Source organism: Podarcis raffonei, chromosome 5 (genome assembly GCF_027172205.1).
Source record: "Podarcis raffonei isolate rPodRaf1 chromosome 5, rPodRaf1.pri, whole genome shotgun sequence".
NCBI classification, from domain to species: Eukaryota; Metazoa; Chordata; class Lepidosauria; order Squamata; family Lacertidae; genus Podarcis; species Podarcis raffonei.
The window spans coordinates 93,118,588-93,138,385 of record NC_070606.1 but is presented as its reverse complement, the minus strand read 5'-3'; the positions used below and the strand labels follow the sequence as shown (position 1 = coordinate 93,138,385).

The 19,798-nt window shown below is 44.7% G+C and overlaps 1 protein-coding gene across 12 annotated transcripts in view; it reads left to right on the top strand.

Moving 5' to 3' along the window:
* Positions 1-19,798, top strand: part of MCF2L2 (MCF.2 cell line derived transforming sequence-like 2) — a 228,299-nt gene that overhangs the window by 69,036 nt on the left and 139,465 nt on the right. For all 12 annotated transcript variants that reach the window (XR_008330737.1, XM_053390639.1, XM_053390647.1 and 9 more), the window contains exons 7-15: positions 1,754-1,903; positions 4,056-4,180; positions 5,256-5,370; positions 6,856-6,975; positions 7,999-8,190; positions 10,045-10,236; positions 11,036-11,213; positions 16,644-16,747; positions 18,565-18,653. Coding sequence is in view for 11 of the 12 variants with exons in the window: in XM_053390639.1 (XP_053246614.1) it covers positions 1,754-1,903; positions 4,056-4,180; positions 5,256-5,370; positions 6,856-6,975; positions 7,999-8,190; positions 10,045-10,236; positions 11,036-11,213; positions 16,644-16,747; positions 18,565-18,653 (1,265 nt within the window). In the remaining variant the exon portion in view is untranslated. The remainder of the gene's footprint in view (positions 1-1,753; positions 1,904-4,055; positions 4,181-5,255; positions 5,371-6,855; positions 6,976-7,998; positions 8,191-10,044; positions 10,237-11,035; positions 11,214-16,643; positions 16,748-18,564; positions 18,654-19,798) is intronic.

The window sequence follows — 19,798 nt, the reverse complement described above, 5'->3', positions numbered from 1 at the left end:
CCTGACACTAGTAGGGTGTCAAGGCCATATGCCTTAATCTAGGGCAACCTTCCCATTGCATCAAAAGAAAAGGAGATGTCAAGATGCATGTATCTTTGATAGAATATTTTGTTCTGTCCTTTGTCATAGCAGCTGAATTTGATCAAAGACTCGTGACCTCTAAAAATAACATCTGAGCACTTTATTTAAGTCATCATGTTTATTTTCATATTCTTCTGAAAGTACCTTTTTAATTCTGTCTTTACCCTGATCAATCTTGCAGTGTGCACAAAATAAATTTCAGGGCTAAATTAGGCGTGATAAGAGCAGTTCCCTTGGTTTGCTATCTGCTGCATTCACCTTTAAAGCAGGGGATAGTGGGGTCTAATTTTAACCCGAAAAGGGTGCATGGATGAGGGGAACTGAACCTCTCCCACCTTCCTTTCCTGCGCTCTGCCGCTTCAGGCAGTTTTCTCCAACACTGTCTCACTTCTGGCACAGGAGTCAGTTCATTTAAGGAATCTCTAAGATGGTCAGATAGGATCTTGTACGCCTCCTTCTGGCTATTCCTGCAGCCAAACTGGTGCCAGATATATTGCTTTCCTTTCTTTTGGGCCACATCAGAGAGGCAGGGTGGGGTATTGCTGTCTGGGCAACCAAAGACACACTGCTCAGGCTTGTGCCCCAGGGAAGTCACTTTGGTGCTGCTAATGCAGCAAAAACAATGTGGGACGCAGCAGTCACGAGTTACTGGTCTCTGCAGCCACAGCAGGCGCTGTGATTCTGCAGCAATTTGACTTCAACTCCAGAGGCATTCTTTGGAGAAAGATGGATACCAACTTTCAAGGAATCTGAAGTGACAGAGCGCAGGGAGGCAAGGGGAGATTTGGCTCCCCACACCTACACATCCCTTTTGATGTTAAAATTAGACCCTCCTGCCCCTCACTTTGTACGCAAACAGGACAAGCGTATTAGCAACAATCCCAGCCATCTATTATTGTGCCTGCTTTGGTCTTTAGCTGGAGGTATGAAGAGATAGGAAAGGAGTAAATAAGTAGCAATCTAAATCAAGGGTGATGAAAGTTTTCAGCCTGAGGGTTGCATCCTTTCTGGGGGCCACAGGCAAGTGGTCGATTTGGCCAGAGGCAAAAGAAGGTTAGAGTAGGGGATGTGATTATTCCCTTTATGCAGTATTCTGTATTCCAGGCTTGGGCTTGGTACTTAGGCCAGTGCATTTTCAAAAGTCTTTCCACCTGCAAAATTCTCGGCCTAGGACCCTCGTACCTACAGGACCGCCTCTCCCGGTCTGCCCCACGGAGAGCCTCAAGGTCCATAAATAGCAACACCCTAGTGGTCCCGGGCCCTAAGGAAGTTAGATTGGCTTCAACCAGGGCCAGGGCCTTTTCAACACTGGCTCCGGCTGGTGGAACGCTCTGCCTCATGAGACCAGGGCCCTGCAGGATCTGATTTCTTTCCGCACTGCCTGTAAGACAGAGTTGTTCCGCCTGGCCTTTGGCTTGGAGCCAATTTGATTCCCTCCCCCTCTTTCTTTTTCCTTTTTCCTTTCTCCTCCTGTGATGAGGCTGCATTTTAATATTTTAATGTTTCAATATTTTAATTGTTGCATTTTAATCTTGTTTTTAAGTTGTATTCATTCAACTTGTTTTTATTATTGCTTGTTAGCTGCCCTGAGCCCGGCCTTGGCTGGGGAGGACGGGGTATAAATAAAAATAATTATTAATTATTATTATTATTATTATTAAAATCCTTCCAGGCCATTGAGAATTTCGCCATGACTGTGAAAACAATAGCGCAGATGTTGCAGACTTTTGGAACGGACTTGGCGGAGACGGAACTTCCCAACGATGTGCAGTGTACGGAGGAGCTCCTGTCTTCACACACAGAGCAGCACAACAAGCTGAAGGTGAGCATGCGCAGAGTTCCAGTGCCAAGAGAAAGGGGGCATTCAGTGCATCAGGCCTGCCATTTCTGCACACCCCTCCAGTTCATCCTTAGATTTCTGGGATGCTGGTCAGGTCCAAAGGCTGGAAACAGACATGGGTGAATCAGCTGCATCACTTTTGTGTGTGCTCGTTCCTAAGTCCGTTCTGTCTCATCACCACATTAATCTGCAAATTTAAAAACACACACATGGAAGTTCATATTTAAATAAAGCATTTTCTCACAAAATAAAATTCCTCTCAAAACAGCACATTTCCAGTTACAGGTAGGTAGCCGTGTTGGTTTGCCGTAGTTGAAACAAAATAAAGAAATTTAAAAAATCCTTCCAGTAGCACCTTAGAGACCAGCTAAGTTTGTTATTGGTACGAGCTTTCGTGTGCATGCACACTTCTTCAGATACACTGAAACAGAAGTCACCAGACCCTTATATATAGTGAGAGGGTGAGGTGGGGTATTACTCAAAAGGGTGGTGGGAATGGGTGATTGGCTGATAGGTGTGGTAAACCAGTTGACAACTGTTAACGACTGCAATTGGTCTTACAGGAAAAAGCACATTTCCAAATATTCAAGTCTTTATTTATTGAATTTCTATCCCATGCTTCCTCCCCAAGAAACCAAGGGGGCCAAACTGATACACAATTTAAAAACAAAAACAAGCAAAAAAAATAATCATTCTATAAGAAGTAAAACATTCTAAAAGCAATTACAATTAAAACACTCCTCCCAGATTGAACCTGGGACCTTTTGTATGTGGTATGTAATTCAGCATTCAGTTCTCCAGTAATCTTTTGCTTTCTTGGATGGCCTCGCAGAAGCTTCTTAAAGTGTTTCCGGATAATTATTGCACCCACTCACTGTTGCTCTTTTTAGCATTGTTAAAAATAATGCAATTAGTCAGTGCCGACACTTCGATCTAAAAACAACTTTTTCCCTTGTACTGTCCTGTAAGGGAAGGGAGAATGGATGTATAGTCCTTGCATGATGCTACACCATTGTTTGCCAACCTGGTGCCCTACAAGTACAACTCCCATCACCACATAAAGTCCTGCTGGCAGGGCAGGGCAAGAGTTGGATTGTGACCTAAAATGCATATTATTCATTGACTTAAATGCTCTTGCATGTTTACTCAAAACACTCACACCAGTGTGAGATGGCAGATTTGCCTGCTTCAGGCATCTCACATGGACCCCTTGATCATATAGTCAGCTTATGGCTATTAATACAGTGTTACAGTCAGTGATGTTTTCTTTTAAGTAGGGAATAATTAGGCTGTCAGACTCAGAAGGAAGTATTAATGTCATTAGTAGCTGGACTATGGCACAGCCCAGGGGACCCAGCTGATGCCAGAGAGATGGTGACAGCGGTGGGAACAAGCTGTGATGCACCAGGAAGCGAACCCCCTTGGCTGCAGCCACCTACCGCCATTCTAATTCAAATCCCTTTCCCCAAAGCGAGGAATGTTGCAGTGAGCTGAGCCAGTCAAATGCTACCTTTGGGGAAATGGGGCCAATGAGGGCACTTTCCAGGTCAGGGAGAGCCAATAGCTGGTTTGGGTGGGTGGGTGGATCTTAATAAGGGACACCTAAGGAACATTTTTGAGGGACGCGGATGGCGCTGTGGGTTAAACCACAGAGCCTAGGACTTGCTGATCAGAAGGTCGGCGGTTCGAATCCCCGTGACGGGGTGAGCTCCTGTTGCTCAGTCCCAGCTCCTGCCAACCTAGCAGTTCGAAAGCACATTAAAATGCAAGTAGATAAATAGGTACCGCTCCGGTGGGAAGGTAAACGGTGTTTCCATGCGCTGCTCTGGTTTGCCAGAAGCCGCTTAGTCATGCTGGCCACATGACCCGGAAGCTGTACGCCGGCTCCCTCAGCCAATAAAGCGAGATGAGCGCCACAACCCCAGAGTCGGTCACGACTGGACCTAATGGTCAGGGGTGCCTTTACCTTTACCTTTAAGGAACATTTTGACCTGTGTTCTCAGTGACTTATTAGAAAGGGCAGCAGTGTACAGATCTGGTAGTCCTTAGGTCTAGCCCCAGCATCTCCTGGTGATATTATGGGATATTCTGATGAAATGAGGACATTTATTCTCTCCCCCGCCTCTCTCAACAGGATGAGCTGAAACTTGCGGTGAAACAAGGGGCCACGCTGCTGACTTGCATCAGAGAGCCTGTCACCCGAAGTGCCACCAGCAAACTGAGCCCAGACGAGCTGGAAAACGTGGCAACCGTGGAAAGGTCAGAGAAGAGCTCAGCTTCTAACCAGCTTTCTGATTAACCAATCGATCAATCATTTTATTTGCATGCTGCCTTTCCAAAGTTGAAACCGTGCTCAAGGCGGCTTGCAACCATACAGAAAATTACAAACGTAACAGAAGTAGTCATAAACAATAAAAGCATCAAAACGTACACAGCCAAACTGAACCCTTTCCACATAAATCATAAGATGATAAAATAAAGGTACAAACAATTAATATCAATAACAGCAACAACCCCCTCCTAAACAACCCCCCAGCTCAAGAGTCTGTTCAGCAGCCTCAGCTTTTGTAGCTGGAGTCAGTCCGGGCTCTGGCTTCCCAGGCCAGGTGAAAAAGGCCTGCAAAGCAGGGAGCAAGCCTTCAAGGACTCACAGCCAAGATGGTCTCTGGCCATAGCTGTCAACTTTTCCCTTTTCTTGCGAGGAATCCTATTCGGAATAAGGGAATTTCCCTTTAAAAAAGGGAAACGTTGACAGCTATGTCTCTGGTATCTTCATTAACCTCAGCTTTTGTAGCTGGAGTCAGTCAGGGCCAGTCAGTCAGGGCCTCAGCCTCCCAGGCCAGGTGGGGAAAGGCCTGCAAGGCAGGGAGCAGGTCTTCCAGAATTTCGCAGCCAAGATGGTCTCCTTGAGAAAGCGTGAATTTGTCTTCAGTTTCAATTTGCACTGTCGACAAGTCTGCATGTGTTGTTTCTTAGAGAACATAAGAAGAGCCTGCCAGTGTCCTACCTAGTTAGCATCCTGTCCTCACAGAGGCCAACCAGATGCCTGTGGGAAACCAGTAAGAGAAAGGCATGCAGTTTGTAGTTGGCCCTCTGGTTCTGTCATGTCCACACTGCCTGACACTGTCTCTCCACGGTTTCAGACAAGAGTCTCTCCCATCTAAACTTGGATATTGCTGAAAATTGAACCTGGAAACTTCCGCATGCAAAGCAAATGTCCAGCCTCTGAGCTACTGCTCCTCCCTCGTCTGGTTCTACTTGATCTCATTGCTCTGAATTCGAGGGAAGCATTTGCCTACCCAAATCAAATGCTGTTCTCTAATTGCCTCAACAGGTTGCTAGCTCAGCTGGACGAAACAGAGAGAGCCTTTGATCAGTTCTGGTCCAAACACCACCTAAAACTTGAACAGTGCTTGCAGCTCCGACACTTTGAGCAGGATTTCAGAGAGGTATTTTTGATTTATCCCGCACAATTTTTAGACTGGCTCCCCCTCCCCCCTTTCCCCCCCTCCTAGTGAAATATCTGTTGAGGGTGATAAGCATTAATTATTACCACAATAAGGTGTCAAAACGCAGCCTCCTTACAAGTGCTATTACATAATGTTCATAACCAAGTTTGGACAGCTCTTTGGAAAGGAAGGTGTATTCAGAGTCCCTTGGGCTGAAAGAATTTTTTCCTAAACATTTGGTGTTGGCCCAAGCAGTGGGTTCACCAGTCAGGTTTAGCATATTGTTGTGTGGCGAGTCTTGGTTCCAGTTAACATGTGCCTTGTATGAAATTCACAGACAAAGACACATGGAATCATGGGATTATAGAGTTGGAAGGGACCACAAGTGTCATCTAGTCCAACCCCCTGCAATGCAGGAACCTTTTGCCCAACTCGGGGCTCGAACCCATGACCCCACGGGACATAATGTCAAACAATTCACATTACATTGTGGAGGCATAATGCATAGGCAGTGACCCAGATGGTTTATCTCTGCCGCAGTCAGCTGTCTCAGCAGCAAGCCTGGATTTACTCTGCATTTGGAGAAATTTGTAAACTGCTTTGAGGTTTTCTACAATCAAGTGGTATATAAATTTTGTGAAATAAATAAAAATAAATGTAGAGCTCTGTTTTCTCAAATACCTGCCTAGCTGTTAATATTTTGATGTTATGTTTAATGGTGCTGTTTTAGCATACCCAGATGCTATTTTAATAATTTGGAACTCTGTTTTATCACAATTGTGTTCTGTAATTTATATTTGCTAATTGAGCCTATAACATGGGTCTTTGCGAGACTATATGGTTATTGTACAGGAAAGCCACCTTCCAAGGGTATATATTTTATTTTTAGTTATTAAATTTACGGTATATACCACCTTTCATCTGAGGATCACAGCGTGATTTACAGTATAGAAACACAAAAATACATAACATAATAACAAACAAAACAGTAATACCCCCCTCCAGTTTAAAAGGTCTTAGATTGTTTAATCAGCCAAAGGCTGTTTATAGAGGAATGTTTTTGCCCGGCACCTAATGATATGTAATGAAGGCACCAGGTGAGCCTCCCTGGGGAAAGCATTCCACAAATGGGGAGCCACCACAGAGAAGACCCCACAGTTGCCACCCCCCAGACCTCATAAAGAAGGGTCTCAGATGATGATTGCACATACCATATGATGATCCTATATACATCCATCCTAAAATGTGGGGTAGAAACGTTTTGTATTGCTTTAAAATGTTTATTTTATACATTACATAGATAGATTTGTGCGATTTGCGGTACGGAAATTGAAGGAACAGGCAAATACATAGTAAACAATTAGCAGAAGAAGTGTCCTACTCCTATGGCCATTTCTAAATGGCCTTGATTATGACCAGGTAACAGCCAGGAAGCTTGTTAATTTGTTCCATCTGTGTTGTTTTTTTGCAAATATTCTTCTATAGGTCAAACTGGCCCTGGACAACCTGATGGAAGTGCAGGCAGGTCTCACAGATATTGGAGACAGTGTCTCCCGCGTGGAGAACATTCTGAAGGAGCGGAAGCAATTAGAAGAGAGAGGACAGGTTTGCCTGCTTTAATTTTGTTTTATAGACCTTATAAAAGCAAAGCAAGCTACAGGCCTTATAAGAGCGTATCACGGATATCAGAAACTGTTTGTTTACTTTAGCGTTGTAAAAGTACGGGGCACATTGCAGAGTTTCTCAAGCGAAAAAGAAAAAAAAAGGATAGGCCCCTGGCACAAAGCACTTACAGTCAGAAACTACAGAGGGGAGGTGTGAGAGAAAGAGACAGGGCAGCAAAGGCTGGTGGCGAGGAAATGCAGCTATAATACTTAGTTGCAGGACCAGCATCGAGAGCTGGAAAAGTTGGGCACCTGCCAAGAGCCCTTACGCCAGCAGGGGGAGCACAGACAAAGAGGCCTTCTTCATCATTCATGGAGGAGAGGACTGTTGATGGCTGTGAGTCATGATGGCTTGGCTCTGCCTCCACAGCTGGAGGCAGCAATGCTTCTGAATACCAACTGCTGGAAGGCACAGGAAGCGAGGAGAGTGCTCTTGTGCATGGGTCCTGCTTGAGGGTTTCCCGCAGGCATCTAGTTGGTCACACTTGAGAACAAGATGCAAGACTAGATGTGTCCCTGGCCCTTCTTCTGTTGTTATCATTGAGAGTTGCTCACCTGGAGGCGGTTGGAGGATGGATAGCGGCTAACAGATTGAGGTTGAATCCTGACAAGGCAGAAGTCCTGTCTTTGGGGGACAGGAGGTGGGCAGGTGTGGAGGACACCCTGGTACTGAATAGGGTAGCTGTGCCCCTGAAGGACCAGGTGTGCAGCCTAGGAGTCATTTTGGACTCACAGCTGTCCATGGAGGTGCAGGTTAATTCTGTGTCCAGGGCGGCTGTCTACCAGCTCCATCTGGTACACAGGCTGAAACCCTCCCTGCCTGCAGACTGTCTCGCCAGAGTGGTGCATGCGCTGGTTATCTCCCACTTGGACTACTGCCTTTGTGTCCGCTTCACCTGAACCTTATTTCATAATATCTTAAACCTTTAAAAATGCTTTTCATGTTATGTTTTTTCCCCCACAGGAGCCATTGGAAAAAGCCCAGTCCTTAGCGCTCCATGGAGACCAGCTGATCCAAAACAACCATTATGCAGTTGACTCCATTAGACCAAAGTGTGTTGAACTCAGGCGCATCTGCGATGATTTTGCCAACGAGACCAAGAAAAAATACGATATTTTAGGGAAGTCGCTGGAATTGCACAAACAATTAGATAAGGTAAGAAGTGTGAAACTAGCAGACACAAGGGCAGGGAATGTTGATTTTTCATAGTATTTAACTGAAGATGAAAGATTAACCTGACAGCAGCATGAAACAGGCAAGTGATGCACACCAAAGAGGCAGCCACACAAACCTATTGAACCCAATGGCGTCCGGCACACTTCTCTGCGCGGCTCTGGTCTTCCCCCAGGGACCTTTGACTCAGCAGAGCGTAAACACAGCGGAACAGAAGCAGAAACGGCGTTCGTGTGAGGGCAATAATTCAGGCTGAAACGCAGCAGTCTCCTTATCTTTAAAGTCTTTATTCCTTAGCAAAACACAACAGCTATAAATTTCCCGGCGACAGTTCGCTCATCGCTGCTCTCTCCACGGAGCAAACACACACACTGAGAGACGCAGTAAAACCCTCCCTTCAGTGTTCTAAACCCGCCTCAAAATGTGAGACGTCATCACTCAGAACTCTTAACCCTGTAAGTTCTGAGCCTCTCTCCATACCCCCTCTCGAATCATATTTTGAGAGGACTTCTGAGTGTTCAACACCTTCCCCATTGCCTTCCGCCCCTTCCTGGCATCGTTGTTAGGCACTTGTTGAACCTCACAAACCTTAGGTTCGCACTGTGCGAAACCAACCCACGCATTTGTGACCTGAAACCTCTCAGGTGGAATTCCCTTTGTAGCCCGCGATGACCGCCTGGGCACGAAATAGATTTAGAGTTAGGGTGGAGAAGACAGTCTGGAGTTAGAAGAGACAGAGAAGATAAGTCTATGGGTTGGGCTAGTCTGGTGTGAGAGAGTGAGAGAAATTGTTAAGAGGAGTCAGTCATACAGTTGAGATAATCAGTCAGAAGGTATTAGGAAGGTATAGGCCGGTAAAGAAAAGGTACTGTCAGGAATATTATCGGAGAAACCATAAACTTGTTAATGTCTGTAAAATAAACTTGGGTTTTTTTGGTTCACTTTTAACAACTGCCTGGACTCAGTGTTTTACCAGAGAGTAACTAGTTGGGGGCAGCGGGGAAGCAAGCACAGTGATGGCACAGGGATCAATAGACCGTTACACGTCCGGGGACCCTGTGTGATCACCACAGCGCCCATTGCCTAGCACACCCATTGCACTTCTCAATGAAGCCTCAGGCCTACCAAGCATTTTGTTTCCGTGCCTACCCACCCCCCTCCGCCATTATTATGGGATACTTCTTCTCAGTTCTCTTTTTCTAGAAAAAGAGGTGGCAGAACTCACCGTGAACGCCTCCCTTGTTCTCTTATAATGGGAATGGCGCCCATCTGAGTGGTGCCAGAACTGAGTTCTGGTGAGTTCCAGCTGAAAAAAAAAGCCCTGCATGTACTCTTGATTTTAATTTTTTATACCAAGAATCACTGGTTGTGTACACACCGTACATTTAAAGCACTCCCTTCCCCAAAAAAAGAATCCAGGGAATTGTAATTTGTTGAGGGTGCTTAGAATTGTAGCTCTGTGATGAGTAAACTACAGTTCCCATGAGTCTTTGGGGAGCAGTGCTTTAAATGTATGGTGTGTATGCAGCCATTGTGTAGAACCAGTGAGTTGGCCCAACACATAGGTCCTTCTGAGGAATAATGTGTGGAATCTGCAACACAGCAATGGTGTTGGATTGCCCCCCTGCCCTTCCCAAAAAGTGCCACTGCTCATGTGGGGTAGCCAAAGAGGACAAAGTTCCTGCACATTTAATAGTTGCATTGAAGGTATGCACTTATTAAAGGTACAAGAGCCCCCTCCACTTTTTTCACTGGGCTGCTCTTTGCCCAGACTAGAAAGACTGAAGACTCCTTAACATTAGACGTTTTTAACAGCACACTTTTTCCTCCTTTCAGGCAAGCCAATGGTGTGAAGCTGGGATCTACCTCTTAGCTTCCCAAGCTGTAGACAAGTGTCAGTCACAAGAGGGAGCTGAAACGGCACTTTGTGACATCGAGAGATTCCTGGAAACCGCCAAGGACCACCAGCTGTTGACTGCAAAGGAGTTCTACAATCAGTTTGATACGATTCTGACGCCAGAGATCAAGGTAAGGGCACTGGAAGAGCCTGGCTGCTGGATCAGACCAAAGGGCCTTCCTGCTTAGGCCAGGATTCTGTTTCCCACAGTGGCCAGCTAGATGCCTCTGGGAAGCCCGCAAGCTGGACGTAAGGGCAACAGCACTTTCCCCCCTTGTGATTCTGGCATTCAAAGTCATAGGCTGCCTCCGGCCTGCCAGTATTTTGCAAGAGGGATTAAACTCATTCCGGAAATTTAGGATTCCCCCATTAAAGTGGGTTAAAGCTCTCTGGTGCAAGAAAGTCGGAACAGCGAGGGACTGCAGGGATTCCAGTGCTTATCCAGGTTTGGTTTCCTTGGAGTGAAGGTCAATGGAGACTGTTGAGTCTTTAGGATTATTTACAAACATGTGCAACCTGAGGATAGGATGGAGGGGTCCACAGTCTTAACACCTCAACAGATCCTTCTTCCCTGCTTGTTTTCCAGGGGCGCTGCAAGTCTAGCAAAGAGCAGACCAATAGCTATCCATCTCTCACACACAACTCCCACATGCCCAATTCCCCTTGGCACATTGTTCTTCCTCCTAGAAGAGGTGAGAAGAGGCTCATCCATTTGTGTCTATAGCAACAGAGCGGACCTCTGTGCATATGGTAAATAGTAGTACTTAACTGGCCAGCCAAAGCCATCAGTTTAACAAAGGAACTGGTTTGGTTGCTTTCGTCTTACAGTTTCAAAGCAGGCCTGGAAGGGGTTCAGGGTGTCATCCAGATTGACAAACATACCCTCCGCCAAACCCATAACGATATTCTGCACCTGCTTTCTTCCACCAGAGCAATGCCCAAAGAGTTCTACAAAAGCTGGAAGATGTGCAAGAAATGTTTGACAAGAGGCAAGTGAGCCTGAAGAAGTTGGCAGCCAAGCAGACCCGCCCAGTGCAGCCCGTTGCCCCACATCCCGAGTCGTCACCAAAGCGAGCGTCACCCAAAAGCATCCGGCCAGCCACGTTAGGTAAGGCACTGGAAAGATTTAGCCAGGTCTATCATGTTAGCATGGCACGACAAAGGGTAGGAAAGAGCCCTGTTGGAAAAAGTTACCTGTGAATTAAGAGTTGCAAGAGAACCACACAAAAGAAACCGATTCTTTGGAAGATGGTATGGTTTTGTTGAGTATGTAAAGGATGACTCGCACCATTTGAACCCGCACCCAGCGTTCAGAAGTTTGTGGTTGGTTTGATGAAATACGTATGATGATCCTCCCTCTCCCTATGTGCTGTCTCTCTATACCAATGTGTAAACTCAAAACATGACTTTCCATTTTCTGTTTATTGTTGTAATGTTTAAATATGTGCCGAACAGTCCCTTTCCCCCGCTCTGATCCTGACCACTTGTTTATTGCTTTTTTTGTACTGCACATTTTTTAAACAAAATGTCTGATTAAGATTTGTAAGCTACATTGTACGACTATCCTAAATCTTTGCATTTTCTTAAAACCAATAAAAATTGCTTTTAATAATGTTAATAATAACAATAGACATTAGGTATGGCACAGAATGGGGTGTTAAGTGGGCCTTCTGTCCCGTACTTTTGAATCCAAGGCTTGAAAGACATGCCTGCACTTCTGGGGGGCTGGCATTTATAAGTGATTGATTCCGCCTTTCTCCCGAGTGTAGGACCCAAGGCAGCTCGCAGCATAAATTAAAATGGACAGAGCCAAAGTACACATTACAAATTTATATTTGTTGTATGTACTTTGGGCTCTGTCCATTTTAATTTATGCTGCGAGCCGCCTTGGGTCCTACACTCAGGAGAAAGGCAGAATCAATCAAACCATTTAAAATCATAAGGGGAGAAAAAGTATAGCACCCACCCTCAGGAAACCCTGCCAGAATAGCCAGTTAGTGCCCAAAGACCTGTTGGAACAAAGAAGTATTTGCCTGCTGGGAAAAGGATTGTAAAGGAGGAGCTGGGATAACCCGCAGCAACCTTGTTGATGGAGTGTGAGTCTAGATAGAATGGATCCATGCACCGAAATGCTGATGCATGTGGAAGCAATATTATAACTCCTTTAGCACGCCACAAACACCACGCATGTGTGCTCAAGTCCATATCCACAGATTTGTGCAGTTCAGCTGCACCAATCGGCTCCCGGAAGCTGACATAGCAGCTTCGTTTTGAAGGGAAACACAGCTGGAGTCCGTCCAGTCCTTCTAAGCATAATAAAACCCGAAGCGAGTCATATCCCATGTCCAAATATCCGGCTGCCTGTTGGATCCATCATGGCATCCCACATTGTTGGTGGTGTGCAAAAAGGAAAGAAAATCGCTTAATGAAAAGCGTCTGGAGCAAAGATGAAAGTAGAAAGAGCCGGGGGAGATTAGCTGACTCAGGAAATGCTGCAGATGTGAATTCCATTGCTGTCTCTTGGGGAAGCCACTAGCTTCTTACAACCTTGAATGTTTATTTTAAAAATAGAAGTGAGGGAAAGACCTTCTCTTTCTTTTTTGGCTCCCTCTGTATAGGGAAGTTTTAACATATGTCAAAGTTAGGACGGGAGATTGAAACCCTGATCACCAAGGTTTCCTCTTACTCAGGGATGCTTTTATAGTATAAGTGGCCTCACTGGAGATTCCTTTCAAAATCAATAAAAAGAACAAAGCCCCTGTCATTCCTGCCTCCAGGAATAGCTGAATTAGCTATTACGGTATAGTTTATTTATATACAACTTTTTAGCCCAGAGGTTCCCAAAGGGTTGAACAGCATTAATATGTATTTGCCAAAATAAATATACAATAAAAGTACAATATATAAAATACGTCAATCAAAATAATGTAAGACAGTGGCTGCATTTTCTATGGGCAACATCATGAATGGTATTATTATGCTAAGTGCCTAACAGAATACAGTCTATACAGCTGCAGTGTTGTGAGTTTTGGTGGGGTTGTCAGGCACTGGCAAAATAATGTGAATGTTCCTTATTGGCTGTGAATGATCTCTAATACCCTGGAAAACGAACTCCCCTTTCCTGTCTAAGCAGTAAAAACAGAGATTCACTGAGCCCTCAGAACATGGTTAGTGTGCTGGGATTGGCCCGGTTCAAAGCACTACTGCTCAAACCTTATTTCCATAAGGTAAAGGCGAAGGTACCCCTGACCATTAGGTCCAGTCGTGACCGACTCTGGGGTTGCGGCGCTCATCTCGCTTTATTGGCCGAGGGAGCCGGCGTACAGCTTCTGGGCCATGTGGCCAGCATGACAAAGCCACTTCTGGTGAACCAGAGCAGCGCACGGAAACGCCGTTTACCTTCCCGCCGGAGCGGTACCTATTTATCTACTTGCACATTTTGGTGTGCTTTTGAACTGCTAGGTTGGCAGGAGCAGGGACCGAACAACGGGAGCTCACCCCGTCATGGGGATTTGAACTGCCGACCTTCTGACTGGCAAGTCCTAGGCTCTATGGTTTAACCCACAGCACCACCCGCGTCCCATATTTCCATAAACCTTACCTCAAATGTTTACAAGAGGTTGGTATGATCATTGCCTCATTGCAGGCTAATGCTGAGAGAAAGAGCAGCTTTCCTACGGCCATGCAATGAGCTCGGTGAGATATGAACCCATAGAGATTTGGGGGTCTGGTTCTTGGCCACACAACACCATCACTTTCCATTAAGCTGTGCAGATCTGCCAGTTTCATTAAGAGTCCTCATCCTATTGTTGCCTATTCCCGGCAGCAAGTTCTGGGGTTCTCATATGCATCTTAGTTGGCCCCCGTGAGAACTGAGAGCTGCACTTAGATGGGCCTTTGGCCTGACCCACCAGGCTCCTCTTATGATCTCAACTTCTGCAAACTTGGAGATTCGCTATGCTGGCCTTCTTCAACCTGGTGCCCTTCAGATGCTTTGGCTAACGAGTCCCATCATCCCCAGCCAGCATTGGAAGGTACCAGGTTGGTGGTGAAGGCTGCTTATGCAATCATGCTTATCCACCTGGTAATCAGCTAGCAAATGTTACAGCTACCCAATCTCCGACCTAAGAAGTGCAGCACCATGTCCACATGATGGCCAGTGGCTACCTTTCCAACGAGATTTAGCCTGCAGCCCTATTCAGGGTTTTTTGTTGTTGTGCTTAATGTATCCACCTGGGAAGGTAGTCCATCTAGGAGAAGGAAAACTCTGACTCTAACTTTCCACTGCCTTGTGGGCAGTGTTTGAAACTCCCATTGTTCTAGGCGCATTTTGCGAAAGGGAATTTCATAAGCGAAGCAGTTTCTGAACTCTGGGCGCAGTAGTGCACCTAAGATTTCAGATTAAAACTGCAGAGTGGAAGGAAAGGAGGACCTTTTTCTGCCTCCCCACTTCTGGCTACTCTCTGAAGACTGAAGAAAAGACCCTCTTAAGAATATTAGGGGGTGGGCAGGAAAAGGACTAGACCATGTGAAAAATGAACTTAATATTTTAGCTGCAGTTCGTTTGTTTTCAGCTTTGTATTCTTGTTATAAAAAAGCGTGCCTAGACATTCCATTGTTGCACCCATAACCTAGGTTTAAGGTGCCATTTAGCTCCTAGCTTTCATATCTCAGTTTCTAACACTGCTTGTGGGAGAACTTTTGGAGAAGAAAAGACTAAGGAATAAACCAGGCATAAGCAAACTCCGGCCCTCCAGATGTTTGGGACTACAATTCCCATCATCCCTAGCTAACAGGACCAGTGGTCAGGGATGATGGGAAATGTAGTCCCAAAGTCTGGAGGGCCAGAGTTTGCCTATGCCTGGAATAAACCCTACACAAATCCAGAGTGGAGTCCTTAAGATGGTTGGATGAAGCTTTGTACACCTCATTCTGGCAACCCCTGCAGCCAAGCTGGTGCCAAATGTATTGCTCTGCATTCCTTTGGACCTCAGCAGTAAGGCCAAGAGGGAAGACTTGTCTGGGCAGCCCAGGACCTCCATACACACTGCCCAGGCTTGCGGTTTGACGTCACATCGAGGCACACTCCATTGTCTCTCGAGACAGATGGGTGCCAACAACAACCTATGCATCACAATGGTCATAGTCCAGGAGGAACCAACATGGAACCCCCAGAGATGTTGTTGAACTACAGCTCCCATCATCATCTTTAACCCACTGATCATGCTGGTTGGGGATGATGGACATTGCAGTTGTACAACATATGAAGGATACCATGATGGCTCCTCCTGCAATAATCAGATGTTTCGGATAAAAGAATACATATTCCATGCTGTCATGTTGGCACAGGTACAGGGAGGGGGAAACTAGAATGGAAGGGTGGGTGATTCACATGTGTGCTCTCGGTAGCTGGGTGCAAGGACGCACCTGAGTAAGGGAAAGGCGCCATATAAAAACCAAAATGTTTATATTATTTTGATGGGCAACCTTGAGGAAGGCAAACTGGTTTCTTTCTCACCAGCATTACTGGCTGTGAAGGAGGTTTTAATTAAAGGCAACTAGGACCTGTTCTCTCTCTCTCTCTCCTTCATTCCTTCTATGAATGTCTTTTATGCTGCCATAAAAGGTTTGCACATTTGAGCTCAAAATGCAAGACCTAAACATTCTAAATTGCTCTTCCATTCATCAAACCCTTCACTTCTAAGGCAGGGCAGTTTCATTCAACTCCATCTGCAGACCCCTTCACTGTATTCCACCATAACCCATTCCCTAGGGCTTCCCTTTTTTCGAAGGACAAGTGAAAGGAAGAGTGAACATGCTCAGTTTTGTGCGCAAATGGGCTCAGATCCAAGTCAAACACTATATAGCTGTGTCCTCTCACCCCTTATCTGTTCAAGAATAACAATAGCTGGTTTATTTTTCTACTCTCATAGTAACTATGTTGTTTCATCCACATGCGGAACAGTTATTTCCCATGTTTCTCTGTGGGTAATTTCAACCCTCCCTGCATCTCATTAATGAGAATGAGCCTCTCATACTTGGTTGGATTGAATGATCATACATGGGTGAACCAATATTTATTTAATGTGTTCCAAAATTACAGCAGCTTCTATGAGGAGGTCAGAGAAATATGTTATTGAAAACTACGTATTATGAACTATATGTCTTTTTAATTTTTTTGTTTGTTTTTTGTTTGCATAAAAATTGAAAACTTTAATAAATATCTTTTAAAAAAAAAATTTACAGCAGCTTCTAAAAAGCTCCATTCTCACCAGCTGGGATGAATGACTGTTCAAATGGCAATATAAAATACAATGTAAGAAATAAAAGCAGCAATTAAATGCAATTAAAAATCAATAGTAATATTTAATCCTGCCCTGCCACGGACCACCCAAATGAAGTTCACAGACTGCAGATTACAAACCCCTGCTCTGAAGTGACCCAACACTATGGTCTTGATTTCATGGGGTGGGGGTGGGGACTTTTCTGGTAGTGCTGCATTTTCTGATACTATATGGGGCTTTTTGTCTTATTTCAGCTGCCAACAGGAAATCAGTAGAAATTTCTAGTCCTCCCAAATCCATCTCTGAAGCAGACTTGTCGAAAAAGAAAAGTGTAAAGAAGATGAAAGGTGGAATTAAGGTAGGAAGGTAGTTTCTTACTTTGGGTACAGTCTCCAAACGAGAAAAACCAAGTTACCCCCACTATTTTTTGCTTAGTGCCTAGCTTTTTGATAAAAAGATTGATGGCAGAGTCTTAAACTCTGAAAATGTCCTAAGCCGCTTCCATCTCTCCTTGCCCCCATTCAGAGCATTAAAAGATTTTAATTTCAGGGCGTGATTTTTCAATATCACTGTCTCACAGTAAACAAAGAGGCAATCACACTTAGACCCATAAATTATGAGAGTCTCCTGCTGTTTCATCAGCTTCATTGTTCTAATCCACGTTTCCTATCTGTGGCTTCTTCCACAGACTGTTGCTATTTTGCGAGTGGAATTCAGTTGACAAGGTCAATTCTAAAAGGTCGTTAAAAATGTCTCCCCAGTGCCCTAAAATGGCACATGGTGCTCCTGCCGCTCTGCTCCACACAACAGCTGATGAGCGGGAAGCGCTCACTGCTTCCCTTGTTTGCAAGCTGCTTGAGGCAAGGGAACAGCAGCAAAAAACACAGTCTCTCTGGCTCAAAATAGGACGTGGGAAGGGAGTGGGAACAGGTGAAGAAAGAAAACCTTAGAAAGCAGGAAGTCCGCAGAAATAAATTCTAGGTGGAAAATGAAGAAAAGCTCTAAAACAAGTAACTGTAGAAATTAAAATTCCAAATCCAAGAAGAGTTTCTAAGATCTGTTAAAAAAACAACACTGAATTTATTCAGCACTTAGAATTGGGTCATTTAGCAGCCTATGGGTGAGGAGATTTCACCCCTCCCATATCCAAGAATCTCCTGAGGAGTCTGCTGATTCTCCAGAGAGGAGGAGGCGTGTTCTGCTCTCTACTTATTCTGCTCCAGCACCACATCAAAGAGTCAGTCAGTGTGTCGGAGAGAGAGTGTGTTAGAGAGAGATTGTGTGTTTAGATAAGGTTGCTGCTAAGAGCAGCTGCAGACACTCAGTGCAGTTCAGTTTTTTAGTTTAGACCTCATTTAGCTCTGTATATAGTTGTATATTATAGTTGTAGATAGAATAAAGAAGATATTCTACAGAGCTGCTCTCCGAGTCGTTTATGCTCTGCTATGCTCTGCTACACTCTGCTGTGTGACGACTGTCTTCTTGTGGGAGTGAATCCGGTGCTCACAACACTAAGCTGCGAGTCCACAGCGCTTTGACCTGTTCCTGTGCAGAAGGTGGTCTCTGGAAGTGCTACCCAGCTCGCCTAGCCCAGTCGGGCTGAAGTGGATGAGTCCAGTTCGTAGCACTGGCTCAAGGGTGATGCTGACAATGAGAAGATGGTGACAGGTTTAACCACGTCTTTTTAGGCTATAATAAAAACTGCAACAGGGAAGGGGCCATAGCTCAGCCATAGAAAAAAACACTGACCAAGATCAATCTAGTACAGAAAGGATCAAGAAACAGGTGGTGACTCTGCTTGAGATCCCAAAGAGCCACTGAGAGTTGTCAGAACAGGAACCAACAGTCTGACTTCATATAAAACTTCCTATGAGCTTACAGATACTAGAAATCTTTTCCACTAGAATTCTTCAGCACGAAAATCGTTGTACACACAGCAACAAAAGTGTATTATCAGCATACATATGACTTCTTATTGATCTACATCACGAATAGGACATGCTACTAAGCAGGAATTTTGTAGCATGTGTGTCTCCAAGATACTGGCTGTTCTGGAGACAGACCACACTAACAAGCCACTACTGACAGCTATCTGGCTGTTATTCTATAGAGCAAAGTATTGCAGATGAAAAGAAGCCTTTAGTCAGACATCTCTGCTTTGTGTTCATTTTCCAGATTGAAGTAATGCATGAAGCAAGTCAGGGAGGTTCCAGCAGAGTCTTAGTGATGAGCGAAAGTGAAGAAAATCTTTCCACCAGGAGGAGGTAAGGATGAAACCAATTTCTACCAGAAGAAATAATTGGTTTAAAGAAAAAATACATTTTTTGCATCGCAACCCATGTTTTGCTGATATACTGCATTTATATGCCGCCTTTCTGCAAAGGCCCCCAAACAGGTGATTTACAGTACAACAGACTGTGAGTTATAACTTAGACCTGCTCTGCCAGCAGACATTTACGACCTTTTAATGAGTATTCACAAATTTTCTTAATGCCTTGAATAACAAGCTTCTGCGCTCAAAATAGGTTAACACTGTCCACCGGTCTCTAGAGTTAAGGCAGGGAGTTGAAAGCACCTGTAGAAGGAGCAAATGAAAAGGACTGTATGCATTAGCCACATTTGCTTCTAATGGTAAACCATGGCTCAGTGCTACGTAGATAAGCCTGAACAAATTCCTGCATAGTGGTTTTTTGCTCATGTCTTCCCTCATCCTCTCTTGGGAGAGTTAAGTTTCACTTTTACTTAGCATGTAAGAAAAGAGTAAAATAATAAAATCTGTCAGAAACAAATATGAAATGGTTTTTCAAATGACGTTTCTCTGGTATTTGTGACATTTAGTATTGGCACAAAGCACACTGCAAAAACCGATAATCCTCTTGCATGCAAGTAAGGGTGGGAGAGGTTTAATTTTGAAGTTTAACACATCTAGATTTGGTAAATTCTATACGTTATTAGTAAAAAACATCTCTTTGCCTTTGCACAGCAGACTGGTAGCTTACACAGTAAAGGTGGTTAATGGTTAATTCCATTTCAGAGATGGAAACCAGATCTTTCTCCCACCACCATTCTGGAGTGCAATTTCCTAAAGCAGGAAGTAAGATAATCTCTCACTAAAGGTCACATTTCTGCAACAGGACCAAGTGAAAGGGCCCAGACATTGTTTTGATATACACTTTCCAGTCTGCTGGAAAGTGTATATCCTGATACGTGAGGACTTTAGGGATGTGCACAATTCAGTGGAAGATTGGAACCTGCCGGGGAGAAAGCAAGCCTTTAAATAGATTGAGTTACTCTATGCTTTTAAACTAGCTTAACTTAAACTGTGTTCCCAACCTGTGTTCCCATCATTGCCATACCCCTTTTCAGGGCTTATGCTGGTTTAAAACAGGGGTCGGCAACCTAAGGCCCA